Here is a 14,705-nt window from a genome sequence, read left to right as displayed (position 1 = left end):
GCGCGGAGCGCCGGGGCTCGGGGCCTCCGGGCCGCCCTCCTCTGCGGCCGCCGCCGCCGCCGCCGCCGCCTCCTCCTCCTACCTCCGGCTCCGGCTGCGATGCAAGCGGCGCTGCGGCCGCAGTCGGTCCCCTTCAGACGCGGGAGTCGGCGCGCTTTCCCAGCTCTGCCCGTGCCTTAGAGGGAGCCCGGAGCTCTTCTGTGCTGCAGTTGCCTCAGGTGGAATGAGTCGTCTTAAGGAGGCTCAGATAAGACTCTGAAAATGGCTTTTTTTTAAAAAGGGGAATTTATAGTGCACCAGGCTTTCTGTTTACTTTAAACGGTTGCTGGATTGTACTGGCTTGGCCGTCCAAAAAGTCTATTTTTTCCCCCTTCGGGTGGTTCTGAATAGCCTCGAAGAAGCTTAATATGGGAAGAGAAACTGCCTTTGAATCAGGATTATTTATAGCTACTCCCAAAACAAGGAGAAGAAAAGTTTAACTTTCTAACAGCGTTAGACTTAACTTATTTTTTTTCTCTGAAGACTTGTTCTGTGCCTTCCTCTGAACAATACGTGGTCCCTGCGTTTGCCTTTTAAGTTTCGGAACCTTGGTTTATTTATAAAAGAAAGAGATGGAGTTTTGCAAGCCATCTTTAAGTGGATTACAGTCAACCAGAGCGCTGCTGAAAGTCGCCTTCAGCCTGCTGGAGTGCTTGCTTGGAAATTTTAGTCTGGAAATCTCAGCTGCAAAATTAGAATAAAAAGGGAAATGGACTGACAATGGAATGTCCTGAGTGTTTGAGCCACTGTTAAGTGTTTATTTGTTTTCTTTTTTTTTTTTTTCTGTGTTTTGGAGTGTGTGAAAGGGAACTTGGGAGGCTGGGGGGAGGGGGAGGAAGGAGAGTTCTGTTCTCTGTTCTTGAGGCACTTTATTTTTTAGACTCACTCTGAAACACCCAGGTAAAGGGATAGTTGCATTTAGACTGGTGCACTGATGCTGGCCTTCAACCGCTCGTTGGTTCCAACCTGTGCTATTTGAGATGTGTCTTGGTGCTGAAGACACTTGATAGTTGCGTTCAGAAGCGTGCTTTGCTGCAAGATGCTCTGCCTTATTTCCTGCTGTCTGTGTCGAGAGCTGCAATATTTGTTTTGACTGTCTTCGTCATGGGGAAGCCACTGAGCAGGCCGGACTGTTTACGTCAGAATCCCCCGTGTGTGGGGAAGGGTGAGGAAGAGGAGGACCTGAACATCGAGGACTGTTACGTCCCGCAGCGCTCCATCTATGACACGGTCAGGCTGAACGAGCAGATCGACTCTGGTTCCAAAGGGAGCCTGTCCTCCAGGCATTTTACAGACAGGACTCTGCCCTACAGTCACCGAACACTGGACGTGAGCTCTCTCTGCTCCAACGGTGCCCTGGCTCCCTCCAGCGTGTTCGAGCTCAGAGGCCGTGAAGCCCACAAGCTAGATGAAAAGATGATCTTTGATGCCCTCAAGCTCAACAGCGATATCGTCCGAACAGCAGGGTTACCCAAAGCCAAACCCCACGCGGAAAAGAGAGAGCACAGACGGTCCTGGCGAATGTTTGTTCCAGCCAATCTGATGGATTACGCGAACAAAAGTGAAAGCTCTTTTGTGGAACCTACTGATGTGTCAGATGCTGTAACCAAGGTGGGCAGGTGCAGGTGGGGGACTAACTCCCTCACGTCGGAGGAGGAGGACTCCGGGTTGTGCAGCCCTCCGGCAGAGAGGGAAGAAAAACAGGGCATTTTAACCGGAGACCAGTCACACATGAGAAGCCTGTCTTCGGCTGAAGACATTCACACAGCGGAGCAACAGACACCCTTTTTTTCTGCCAGTTCCGTCAGTGAACAGAAGATGCCCCTGCTTTCGTGTGGAAGTGCCCACCCCGTTGAGAACTTTAAACTGATCTTACAGGAGGCTTTCCCACTAGAGGAAAGAAAACATGCACACGGTCCAAGGGGGATCTGCGCTGAAAATTGCTGCCTGAGGCACGATTTCAAAGAGAGCACCGTTCAGTGTGACCCATCTCCTGTGCCAAGAGATGGGGAAAGCAAGTGTATTTCTAACCCTGGAGAAGAAGGGAAGACATACAGATCGGGGGAACGCCACATCCCAGCACACAGGAGGGAGCTGATGGGAGGGTCTCCCGAGGACTTAGCTCTCTCTCACCCTGATCTGGGGGGAAATGATGGAGATCACGGTAGTGCAAGTTTAGTGGAAAACCTGACACTCTTGACACAGTATGATTCAGAAGAATCCAGCGTCGCACCTAAAGAGGAAATGGAGGTGTCCCTTTCTGCCCAGGAGATGGAGGTGATCTGTATGGAGTGCTCCCCGAAATTCAGAGCGGTAAAAAGGAAAGCGGCTCCCAGAAAAACACGGGCGCAGGTGGGAATATTGGATACCGTCTGTAATGGCTTTCCCTCTGGTCAGGTAATTAATGAGAATGGGGAACTATGATGCCGAAAGTCTGTGGTTCTGTTGTAAAGGGGTCACTGGTGTTTCTAATAATGATCAATCCGGTCTTTTATTGGGGGCGGGGCTTGACTGGTACCCTCCAAGATGGTAGCTGTTGCTCAGTTGACCAAGACAACAGATTAACTAGGGGGGGACCGCCTTTGAGAAGGATCATTCCCAGCTGTTCATAGAGTCCTGCTACTGATGGTGGAAATGGTGGCTGTCCCCCGTCACTTAGAATGCCTCCACTGTGAATTTATGTCAACCTTGGGCTTTTACACAAATTGTGGTCTAAGACCCTGCCATTTAAGGGCAGTTATATTGGATTTATTAAGCTCGAACAGGCTTAGTCATGAGAGTACAAGCACAGTGTTATATTGTTGTGGTCTGAGAAGTGCTCCCCGCAGAGTGAGGACTTTGGAAATGTGCTGAGAATGTTCCCCCAGGGGCTGGGTGTGTGGGAGGGGAGACGTTCCCGTACCCTATTCTGCAGTCGTGACAGATCCAGACTTTCTGTGAGTGGTGAGTGAGGTAAGAAAGTAAAGGGTGCAGCCTTGTCATAAGGAGAGGTTGTCTGTCCAGCCTGTAATTTTTTTCTTCCCACTTAGATTGAAGTTCAGCTATATTTGGTCCTTTTCTCCTAGGCTCTTCTGGTAAACTTTGCCTCAGAGGTAATTGCGTTTTATTTTAAGCTTCTCTTGTGTTTGTGTGCTTGTGGGTTCCATTTGGGGGAGTGGCTCTCTCCCTAGGTATTTTGTTACCGAGAGATAAGGAATTCGGACAATACCAGAAAAGCTCCCTCTCAGTCTGTGAAATCATCGCTCTTATCAGCGATGCCCTTTTCTGTGAGTGTGCGTGAAATGGCACGCTAGTTTCAAAGCTCAGCAAGGTCCTTTTTTCCTGTGAAGGGTTTTGCAGTTGATTTGTAGAAAGTAATTAAACTCTTAGTATATAAATTAGTGGATGTCTTTTTTTTTTAAACCCTTAGTGTATTTTGGGGGGGGGGAGCTGTTTAGAAAATGACCACTAACTCATCTAGAACTCCTCTGTTCATTTCTGTAAAACCAAGACTAGAGGTTAAGGCAATTTACTGGATCATTTTTATTAGTTTTTTTTTTCTTTTTGCCCTGAAAATGAGCTGCGAGGGAGAATAAAACTTTCCCCTGAATTCTTAGATACCAGACAAGTCCCTGGAATTAAAAATGTAGCAGTTTTCTTCCTCCCCCTCTTTTTCTGTAAGTAGTAAAAACCTGTCTACAGCTGTTAGTTCGAGAAGTAGTAACTTAAAAAGTGGTAAAGAAAAATTGTAGAATCAATCATACCGCCAAACTCTGTTTTTGCTACCTCGCTGTAAGTTTCTATTGACTTACTAGGGAAATTAATGCCTTTTTTAAAAAAATTATGAAAATGTATGTTTTTTTCCCCAATGATTTGGGGAATTCTTACCTGTTTAGCTGTCATTGACTTTGTATATTTAGGATTGTTATATAGAAACAGTTCACCAGTGTGGAAATTGTATGGACTTTCTGTGGACGAAGACACTGGGGCTTTCTGCTAAGAGAGGACTTTAAGAAGAGATGATTGCTTATTTGCTTGCTGTTCCTTGCTTTCCTCATTCACTCCGTAACACGGATGTATCCAGTGTGCTAGGCTTGGCCCAAAGTCTGGGGAGTTTACCTCTTGCTGCCTCTGCGTCTTTGAAAATTAGTTTCCATACTGTGCTTATAACTTTTTTCTTTAAGTACCATTTTGATGTCTGCTTTTATCGTGTTTACGAATATTCTGTGTTAACTGTTCATTCACTTGGACTGTTGATGTATTTACATCGTGGCCTGGAGTGTAATGACTCAGTGCCCCACACCTTGTCTTGCCTTGTCATCCAGCTGAAACTTGCCTTCCTCAGTTAAGCTAACTGATTCCCCTCACGGCCTCCTTCAAGCCCCATGTTAAGAACATTTGTATTATCTATGAAAGAGTCGATGTGCCTCCCCTGTACTATCTATGGAGGATTTATCACCATTCACCTCAAGGTATAAATAAAATTTTCTATACTGGTAATCATTTGGCAAATAATTACAAGCTTGGTACTGTGGTGGGTCTGGGGTATGGGACTTGCTATAAGGGAAACAGGAATCTGTGCTTTCATGAAACTTGTGTTTTACTCTAACACATTAATTAGGTCTTTTGCCAGTTATGGGCAACAGGGCCTGCAAATTGAATGGGATGGAGAGTCGTTAGGGAGGGTGCTGGAAAACCACTGACCGTGCAGGCGGTGACCAGAGAGCGACCAGAGTTGCTGTGCTGGTGATGTGTGATCAGGTCCAGGAGGGGAGGTCTCTGTGCTTCTTGCAAGCCAAGCCCATTGGCGTCTTGACAGACCCTGAAGGGTGGATGTGCAGGGATTCACACTATTCCAGTGCCTGCCTGCACCATTTTTCTGTTCCTGTCCCGATATTTGGCCCCTCCAGTTCACCTCATCATCTTGTGCGTGACTCCCACTTCCAATTTGAGTGTCATTTGCCAGCAAGCAGCAGGCATCCTTGGAGAGCCTGTTAGGGCCCATCGTATCATTTTGCTCCTTAGCTTTTTCTGTATGTTTTTTACTAGAGTTAAATTGGAATGATGGGAAATTCCTAGTGCTGTGATAATGAAGCGATGGAGAGAAGTCTTACGTACTCTTCTCTTGGTTTCATAGGTAATCTGATTAAATGCACTTGGGTATCATCCTTTACTATTCCTGAGTGGTTTTGATAACACTGTGAATTTGTATTTAGTTCACTCTCTTACTGTTCTTCGCAGGGCGGCGGCAACGTGTGAGTAGGCAGCAGAACTTGCCTTGATCTCCTGATGAGCAGCTGTTCTGTGGGCTGGTTGTTAGGTCCTACAATTCATGTAACTGTTGCTCTTCCGACTGCAGGTCTTCCAAAAAGAAGAGATTGAACCCTTGCAGGTCAAGCAGCAGGACGTGAACTGGCTGGGTCAAGGCCTCATTCAGAGCGCAGCCAAGGGCGCCAGCACCCAGGCTCTGGAGCGGGACCTGGACGACGCCAGCACGCGGTGGAAGACCCTCAATAAGAAGGTGATGTCTGCGTCCCCCTTCGTTGCCGTTCCTGCTGGTGGCTCTCGAGTTTGTTGCGACTGTACTTAGAGTAGCCAGGCTCCCCGAAAACCATCCCCTCTTTGACATCACTGGGACCTGGGTGGCCCACACTTGACGCCCGAGGGACTCGGTAGGCGGCATAAATGCAGGAAGCGAGCTGGGTGGGACAGGGTCCCCCTCAGGGCAGGGACCCGGCCATGCAGCTGTGACGGCCCTGGGCTGGGGGAGCACGTGCACCTCGAAGGGCACAGATCAGTGCCACCCAGGGGCCTGGGCCCCCTGTCGCCACATCGTCAGCTGACTTGCAGAAGAACTCGGAAATCTCACTTCTAATGTGAAACCTAATTTTCAGGCATCAGCCACCCACTCCGCACTGTATCATAGGTCACACAGTGCAGGTCATAGCCCCTGTGAGCCTGTCTGCCCTGGATGAAAGGTTTGCCTCCTCCCTAGAGATCGTGAACCCCAAATATCATTTTACTTGTAAGATGTGGCTCCCACCTTTTTCTAAACCATGACGGAAAACACTGGAAAATATGCTCCCGTGTCTAGGGGATCCTTCTTTAAAGTCCGATTCATATCTCAGTGGTCCCCAAACACAACTGGGCGGCAGTGTGAGGTGGAAATATACTCCATGCCACTTAAAATACCTTGCCAATGACTTTTGCAGACCAAGCAGAAGAGACTTTTGAGAGGGGCTATTGGATATCTCTGTGCAGGACACAGAGACTCCGTTTACTGGAAGACAAAGGCCCTGGATTGTCAGGAAGGGACTCGAGAGCTAAAAGCTTGCAGAGTTTAATTGGTTACTTCGTAGTTAGTTGGCCTTGCAAAATGTAATTCTGATTCTCTGTACGATAATGTTTTTTTAAAAATACAAGTCTCTTGAAAAATCATTGTCCTTGATACTCGTCAGTAGGAAGTAACAGATGAATCCCAGGGATAATGAGAAAAATGAAGAAGGCATTGTTTGTTTCAGTAACCTTAAAATATTTGAACATTGATTGCTAATCATAAAGGTACTGGACATTTCCGAGACCTCAAAGATCTCCCCTTTTGCGTTGAGTAGTTGGGGTGGTAACCTTATCTCCTCGGTTTACTTGCTAAGTTGTCTCTTTCCCATCCCTGTCCTGCCCACTGTCAGTGCTTTGGGTACATTTGAAGTGGAAAAGGAAAGAAAATTTGGGACCAAATGGGAAGATGGGCATGGACAGTGCTGGCTGGTGGGGGGATCTTATTTTTGTGAACAAAGCAGATCATTTGAACCCCCCTCCCCACGACTGTGCAGGTTGCCCAGCGAGCAGCCCAGCTACAGGAGGCCCTCCTGCACTGCGGGAGGTTCCAGGATGCACTGGAGTCCCTGCTCAGCTGGATGGTGGACACCGAGGAGCTGGTGGCCAATCAGAAGCCCCCGTCCGCCGAGTTCAAGGTGGTGAAGGCCCAGATACAAGAGCAAAAGGTAAGGGAGCTTTTGTTTGGTTCCATGTTAAATCTTAATGAGAGTAAGAATTTACCATGTGACTAGGATATCCTAGGTAACTGCTTATCAATGCTCTAGGCATTATTCTGTTAGTCATTCAACAAACATTTATTGACCATCTGCCGCAGGTCAGCCATGGTTCCAGGGGCTGGAGATACAGGATCGAATAAAAACGATCAGAGTTCCTCATTGAGTTTCAGGTTTAGTTGGAAGGGAGGAACAGGGAGAGGCAATAAGCGAAGTAAACGAGTCAGTGGAGATACATTAGCAAGTGATAAACAAAGCAGGAGGGAGATAAGGGTTAGGAAGTGACAGGTAAGGGTGGCTGACAGGAAGTGCTGAGTGGAGGGGGTGTGTGTGCAGTTTTAAAAACTAGAGAACTCACGGGAGACCTCACTCACCGAACAGGTGACTTGGAGAGGAAATACCCTTGTTCCCCCATACAGTTGGTTGCTGCATGTGAAGTTGCCTTTTTTCTGGATTCAATACGGGCAGTTTCTTACGCTTCAGCCTGTACTAATGAGGCAGAAAGCTAATTCACACATGCTGAGAGACGTGCTCTGCTGTCTTTAAAAAAAAAACTTTTTTTTAATTGAAGTGTAATTGATTTACAATGTTAGTTTCAGGTGTACAGCAAAGTGATTCAGTTATACACATACGTACATACATATGTATTTTCTTTTCAGAGTCTTTTCCATTATATATTATTACAAGAAACTGAATATAGTTCCCTGTGCTAGACAGTAGGTTCTGGTGTCTTTTGACACCACAAACACAGGACCAGGTTGGAAGGACACTCCTCAGAGGGATGGTGACTACTTGGAGCCACACGTACAACTTTCATGGTCAGTTAGGAAGCATTTAGTGACCTTTGCAGAATTAATTTATCAGCCGTGACTTGAAATGACAGAAGGCGGGGGGGGGACACCTATCACACAGCACATTGACAAGGTTTCTCTTTGAAAAGAAGGGAAAGGATTAACAGTCTTAACTGAGTTTTAACATTCAGTGCTACTCTGTCTAAAAATTCTCTCAAGTCTTTATAATGTGGGAAAATTAACCTATTGGAAATAGATTTAGCGGTGAGGATTAAAGAAACATAACAGGAAACACACTGCATTTGTGTAATTTTTGGAAAAAACTAGTATATGATATGTAATAAAATAATTTATAGTTTATGTAATTTATAACAATAAAGTATAATGATGTATTTTATAATTTTTATAATATACTTAATGAATAGAATAAATAGATATAATATTCTATGACGTGGTGTGATATAACTGTGACCATTCACGATTTAATTTAAACTTTCATTATTCTCCCAGAGTTGATAACCTGTGACTAACTGACAGAACCTGTTTGTTGACTCTGCCTTCTTCATTGCTAGGGCCTCTGATGTAACGTTTACCCCAAGTAATCTCCTTAATTGTTCTTTTTACTGGCTGAGCCACCTGTCGTGCTTCGTATAATGACTCTAACCTGTGTCAGGAGAGGGCGTGTCCCCCCTTCTCTTTGAACACTTTCCTCTCCCCCCTGCTGGGTGGTCTTGGTCTCAGAGTGACCAGGAGAGGACACCCTTTCAGCTTGTTACTTCCGGTGACTGTCCGTGCCCGTCAGTCCGTAAGCATCAGTCAGGATGGGGGGGGGGGTCCCCAGGGGTCTGTACACCTGTGCCTTCTCTGCCACTCTCAGCACAGCGCCTGTGCCCCGCACTCGTCCTCTGAAATACTTGTTCTGATTCCTTTGGAGGAAGGTAATCCGATTTCTGGCTCCCTGTGTCAAGCATTCCATTCCAGCCTTCTTGCAATGAAGAATTAAATTGAATTCTTTTTTTTTTTTTTTTGCCGCTGCTGCTAAATCCTGAAATATTCGTCTTATTTAGCCAGCTTTGGCGATTTCTGCCACGTTTCACCCTGTTTTCATTCTGGAGATGGTATTTCAAGGCTCTTATTAGTTTCCACCCTCATAAAGGACTTTAGGAGCCAGTCCAACCTTGTAAAAGGAGCCAGGAGCCTCTCATTTTAGCCTCAGTAGCTCGTGAACTTGGTCCCAGTCTCAGCTTCCCTGTCTGTTATGATGGATTGGCTAACATGGGAAGAGGTTCTGAAAGCAGCAAAGATTTGTGGTGGCCTTTTCTGTCTCCGTGGCACAGACAGTGGTTGGGAGCCTAGGGCATCCCCGTTTCATTGCGGTAATGGGGATTTTGCACTTTTCAGTGCAGTGGAGTCTCCCCCGTGGCACCTTCTACGCCATTATTGTATATTAAAAAACAAGTAATGAATGGTTTAGTGGCCTTATTGATATTAGTTTTATTTTTTATTTTTAAAGCTGTTTTTACGTTTATTTTTTAATCTTATTTATTTTTTAAATTATTTTTTGGGAAGAGACATAATTAGGTTTTTCTATTTATTTAATTATTGTTATTTTTAATGGCGGTACTACCGATTGAACCCAGGACCCCGTGCGTGTTAAGCACGCGCTCTCCCACTGAGCTGTCCCCTCCCCCGATGTTAGTTTCATTTACTACGAAAAGCCCCCACCACAGAGTCTGACACAATAGTAGTAATGAATCATTAAACAAAATGAGTTTTTTTTTCAGTCCTACTTCTCAGACCCTTTTTGTGTGTGAACCCATCGCACACCCAAAGTACTTAGCGTATGTCTTCCACATGTTGATACAGTTATTCCTCGGCTTCCTTTCTGTTTGTTAATTCTTTTTTAAACTCAATGCTCTGCCCTCAGCTTCTCCAGAGGTTGCTGGATGACCGCAAATCCACCGTGGAGGTGATCAAACGGGAGGGAGAAAAAATTGCCGACACAGCAGAACCCGCGGATAAAGTGAAGATCCTGAAACAGCTGAATCTGCTGGACAGCAGATGGGAGGCGCTGCTCAGTAAGGCCGAAACGAGGTAACCCCGTGCCTCCCGTCTTCTGGAAGAGCAGCGGTGGCTTTAATCCAGATTTCTTGTCTTTGGGTAGTGCTTCCCTCTGAATTGCTCTTCTCCTGTGTTTATCATGCTTGTGAACCTAGGGCTGTGGTGTCTCCCTCCTCATCCCTCTGGTGGTAAAATGTCTTGTGGTCCCCAGAGAGATGCCAGCGCTTTAAGTGTTTCCCCCCGGGGGGGGGGGTCATTCATTCATCTGTGTATTAGGTAGTCGCTGCCTGCCTGCCACGCGTCTCATCGGGGTGAGCTGGCTGGATCCTCTCTGCCCGCAGACAGGACACAGCTGGCAGGGCTACATAGCCACTGACGGGTGATACAGATGTGGTGGTTCAAAGCAAAACCCGCACTCAGGGCACGGTGGAAGTTTTCATAAGAAGAGCCAGCCTGGGGTGGGAAGGTGACAGCTGAGCTCTGTTTTGCAGGAGGAGCGGGAGTCGGTTCGGCAACGAGGCAGGTGGAGGGCGCTGTGATGTTACCAGGGTGGAAGCCGGGAGCATGGCCCTCCCCGGGCATCTGCGCTCCATGCTCTTTGATTACATCCCTTCGTTTTCTTCCCTGGTATCGCGTTGACCAGTGTCACGTTGTAGCGGCATCGAAATGTCGCTCCATAGGCTGGTTGGGTTGGAAATAGAAGAGCCGTGGAACAGAAGGAGATTCTCCAGACATTCCTACCTCCTCTGGAACTAAAATGGTGCAGAGAAGGGTTTGTCTAATCCTGAAGTACGGAGTAGAAGGATTTACCATTCTAGGACCGACTCAGGTGTTCTTAAGGAGGTGGAAGTTTCATGTTATCATGGAAGTTGCGTGTGTGTCAGTAGATTATTCCTTCTGTGTGAAGCCCCAGGGCCTTGTTCCCTGGCTGCCGTGAGAGGGACTCTCAGTCCTTTTTGTAAATAGATGAGTGAGTGTCTCGATCTCTGGCCTTTTCCTAACCCTTCCTCACAGCGGTATTGAACTGGAGAAAGATGGTGGTCGTATTATGATTCACACACAGATCAATAGATTCCCTCACAATTTAAATCATAGTGAATTAAACCTAATCACAAAGTAATTTCCACTGATTCTAGATGATTGGACATTAGAATTTAGCAAAAAGAGTCATAGGAAATGATAATGCAGAAGTCAAAAATAGTATGGTGATTTTTTTCATTTTTGGAAGATCAAGTGTATTTCAACTGAATATTTTTACATATGTGCATATTTATGCATATTTTAAAATATATGCACATGTAGTTGGCGATGTAATGATAGAGAAATTGTATTCAGTGGCATGTACCAGTTTTCCATAATTCCCTTCATCCCCATAGAAAGCTCATTTCTCAAATCATGTAATTCCCTAAGAATTAAATGTGCTGACAAGACAGCCACTCTGGGTCCCCATCGAAGTAAGTCGCAGGACTGGGCACTGAATCAGGTCCTCTGTACACAGGCCAGGAAATCACTTGCCCTCGATAAACACTGAGGACAGTGGAGGTAGGTTTCACCTTCCGAGGTACCTTTTTAACGGAGGGAACGGTGAGTTTTCGAAAAGCATTTCAAACTACACGACAAGCAAGAGTCTGAGGGCATGTTTCTCCTCTTTCGTGATGTCTTAGCCCAAGGATCATTAACTATTGCTTTGGGGAAATATACCTGCCAGTGTGCTTTTTAAAGGAGGAACCACCCATAATCCACTGTGAATGCTGTTTGCATCCAATTTTGACCATTTGATTAAAGCCAGCTCAGTGACTGGGGCTCTGCCTGAAGTTAGTTTATGATAAAGCACAGGATGTGTGTTCAGTAAATATTACCTATTCTTAACCATCATTATTACTGCTCTTGGGATTACAACTTTACTATTATTATAACTGTTATCACTGTAAGAATTATAACCAGGTAACTTAAAATGTTTGTAATATTCAGGCACTGGAGGTTGGTGTGTTCAACTATAATTTTAGTTAATAAGAGAACTAATTTTATTTAATAGTGGAACTATTTTAAAATATCTTTTACAGATTTTTTTTTTTTTTTTTTTTTTTTGCAGGGGGTAGGTAGTTAGGTTTATTTATTTATTTGGTTTTTTGGTGGAGGTCCTGGGGATTGAACCCAGGACCTCGTGCATGCTAAGCACGTGCTCTACCATTTGAGCTATACCCTCCCCCCCTTTAAAGTGCCTTTTAGATGTGAGAGATTTTCATTCTAACCCAAGATGTTTTGTGCACAAACTGCTCAGCGTGGGTTGCAAGGGCCCGAGTGGGGATTTCTGTTGACTGCTCTCCCACGTTCCTCATTCCTGAATGCCCTGCATCTTGGCCCGTTTATAGGAATCGTCAGTTGGAAGGTATCTCAGTGGTAGCCCAGCAATTTCATGAAACCTTAGAACCGCTCAATGAGTGGCTGACGACCGTGGAGAAGAAGCTGGCAAATTGCGAGCCCATCGGAACCCAGGCATCCAAGCTGGAGGAACAGATCACGCAGCACAAAGTGAGCTTCCCACCCCGTGTCAGCGAGACCCTGTTTTCCATTTCCTTTGTGGTTTTATGACATACGTTTGCATCCCGTCTGCATCACTGCAGACGTAGACCCGCTTCATGAGCCATCCTTTTGTTCTGCTTTATGTTTCCATTTTTATTTGTCCATTCTCTCTTTTTTTTTTTTTTCTTTTTCGTTTCTCTTTTTCTCAACTTCATTTAGGCCTTAGAAGATGACATCCTCAGTCACAGTAAACATTTACACCAGGCCGTTAGCATCGGCCAGTCCTTAAAGGTTTTGAGCTCCAGGGAGGATAAAGATTCGGTGCAGCAGAAATTAGACTCGTGTCAAGTGTGGTACATTGAGATGCAGGAGAAGAGCCGCTGCAGGTCTGAGCTGCTCCAGCAGGCCCTGTGCAATGCTAAGATTTTTGGGGAAGACGAAGTGGAGCTGATGAATTGGCTGCACGAAGCACACGACAGGCTGAGCAGGCTCTCGGTCCAGGACTACGGCCCCGTGGGGCTGGGCACGCAGCAGGCCGAGCTTCGGGTATTTTGATTTATTTCGTTTTTGTTCATTTCAGTTATCTTTGTTTTCTCAGTTCTCCTGATTTCTGTATTATTTTATGTTCCTCGTTATGACTTAGATGACTCGCTACACACTCCAAAGAAGACTTGGCCTGGGTTTACAATTACTTTTATTTTTTTTAGTTTTTGGTTATGTTACCCATCATTTCTTTTTGCTTTTTTTTAATTAAATTTTTTTTAATTAAAACACAGTTTTTTATTGAAGTATAGTCGATTTACAATGCTGTATTAATTTCTGGTGTACAGCATAGTGATTCAGTTATACATCTATACATTTTCATATTTTTTTTCATTATAGGCCATTCCAAAGTATTGGTTTTGGTTCCCCGTGCTCTACAGTAGGGCCTTGCTGTTTATCTGTTTTATACATACAAGTAGTTAGTATCTGCAAACCCCAAACTCCCAGTGAAGTCACGTTTAAAAGAGACTGAATTGATCCAGTCGGTGGATTTTTCACCTTTCGTTTTGTCATGTCATCATTGTATACGCAGACCCGTACATAATAAACCAATCCTCTGATGTCCCCACTTGGCCACGTTTTCTGAAGAGGGGAGTGAATTATGAACACAGGACGGGGGCACAGTGGTGGAGAAAGGCGGGGTAAACGCGAGAACAGTGAGGGGTATTTGAAAATGTGAGGTGTCTGGTCCAAATGAAACCTAATTAAAATTCTCTGGGGTTAACAGGTAATGCCTATGCGTCTTTAAATTTCTTTTCTCCACGTAAAATGGTACCTGTGTTTTAGGTTCTGCAAGAGGACATCCTACTCAGAAAACAAAACGTAGATCAGGCGTTACTGAATGGTCTAGAACTACTTAAACAGACAACAGGTGAGACGTCTCTAAGACAAATCATCGAGCAGTGAGCATTTTGCCTTGCTTTCAAAATATTTTAGAGACGGGGTTTTAAAAAAAAAAAAAAAACAGTTTATAATTCGGGGGCCGCTCCAAGACTTCATCCTGGAGAATGCTTTGAAGGCCGATCAAGGAGGTTTTTGGAATATGATTTCACTTTTTTTTTTTTTCTCATGATCTCACTGAGTTCTTAACAGAAGTTTTGTGAATTACTCATAACGCCAAGCACTGGGGCCCAGGAGGTGGTCAGAGGCTCCCTCGGTGGAGTTATGTTAGTTTTCCACTTACGGGAGGCAATTGTTCAAATGAGCACGTAGGTTGTGGATGGTTTTTTGTTTTTTAATTTTAAGATAGACGGCATTCCGTGGCACACAGTGTGACTGCCCGAGGCTTCATTCTCCATGCTTGAACTCACTAAGGAAACAGACCCTAGCTTGTTTAAGTCATTCCACTGGGCATAGGAGAGTCTCACTGGACCTATACTGAATTCAGTGTATGTACTTGGAAGGGGCGAGTACCAGTTCATTATGAACTGGAGGGGTTTGGTTTAGTATTTAGAGCCTTGCCCTGAAGTCTGAAGCCCAGGACACAGTTCCTCTGTGTGTCTGAAATTAAATGGAGGCACAAGAAGACGTAATGGAATAGCACAGAAGAGTTTATTATGAACACACACGCACGTACATAGATTATACACATGTGCACACATGTGCCAGGCACTGTTCTAAACACTTTGCAGATAGAAACTCATTGCATTTTTATCCCAACCTTATGAAATAGGTTCTCTCCTTCTCCTCACGCAATGATGCGTCACCAGGGACACGGAGG

At 45.3% G+C, this 14,705-nt stretch overlaps 1 protein-coding gene across 20 annotated transcripts in view; it reads left to right on the top strand.

Annotated features, from left to right (window-relative positions):
* The window catches only part of DST (dystonin), a 435,873-nt gene that overhangs the window by 350,140 nt on the left and 71,028 nt on the right, over positions 1 to 14,705 (top strand). For all 20 annotated transcript variants that reach the window (XM_074348964.1, XM_074348971.1, XM_074348950.1 and 17 more), the window contains 6 exons: positions 5,378 to 5,539; positions 6,849 to 7,019; positions 9,786 to 9,952; positions 12,292 to 12,451; positions 12,662 to 12,988; positions 13,772 to 13,856. In XM_074348964.1, coding sequence (XP_074205065.1) covers positions 5,378 to 5,539; positions 6,849 to 7,019; positions 9,786 to 9,952; positions 12,292 to 12,451; positions 12,662 to 12,988; positions 13,772 to 13,856 — 1,072 coding nt within the window. The remainder of the gene's footprint in view (positions 1 to 5,377; positions 5,540 to 6,848; positions 7,020 to 9,785; positions 9,953 to 12,291; positions 12,452 to 12,661; positions 12,989 to 13,771; positions 13,857 to 14,705) is intronic.

Source organism: Camelus bactrianus, chromosome 20, assembly GCF_048773025.1.
Source record: "Camelus bactrianus isolate YW-2024 breed Bactrian camel chromosome 20, ASM4877302v1, whole genome shotgun sequence".
NCBI lineage: Eukaryota > Metazoa > Chordata > Mammalia > Artiodactyla > Camelidae > Camelus > Camelus bactrianus.
Note: the sequence above shows the minus strand (reverse complement) of the source record. Positions and strands in the feature narration are given on the sequence as shown.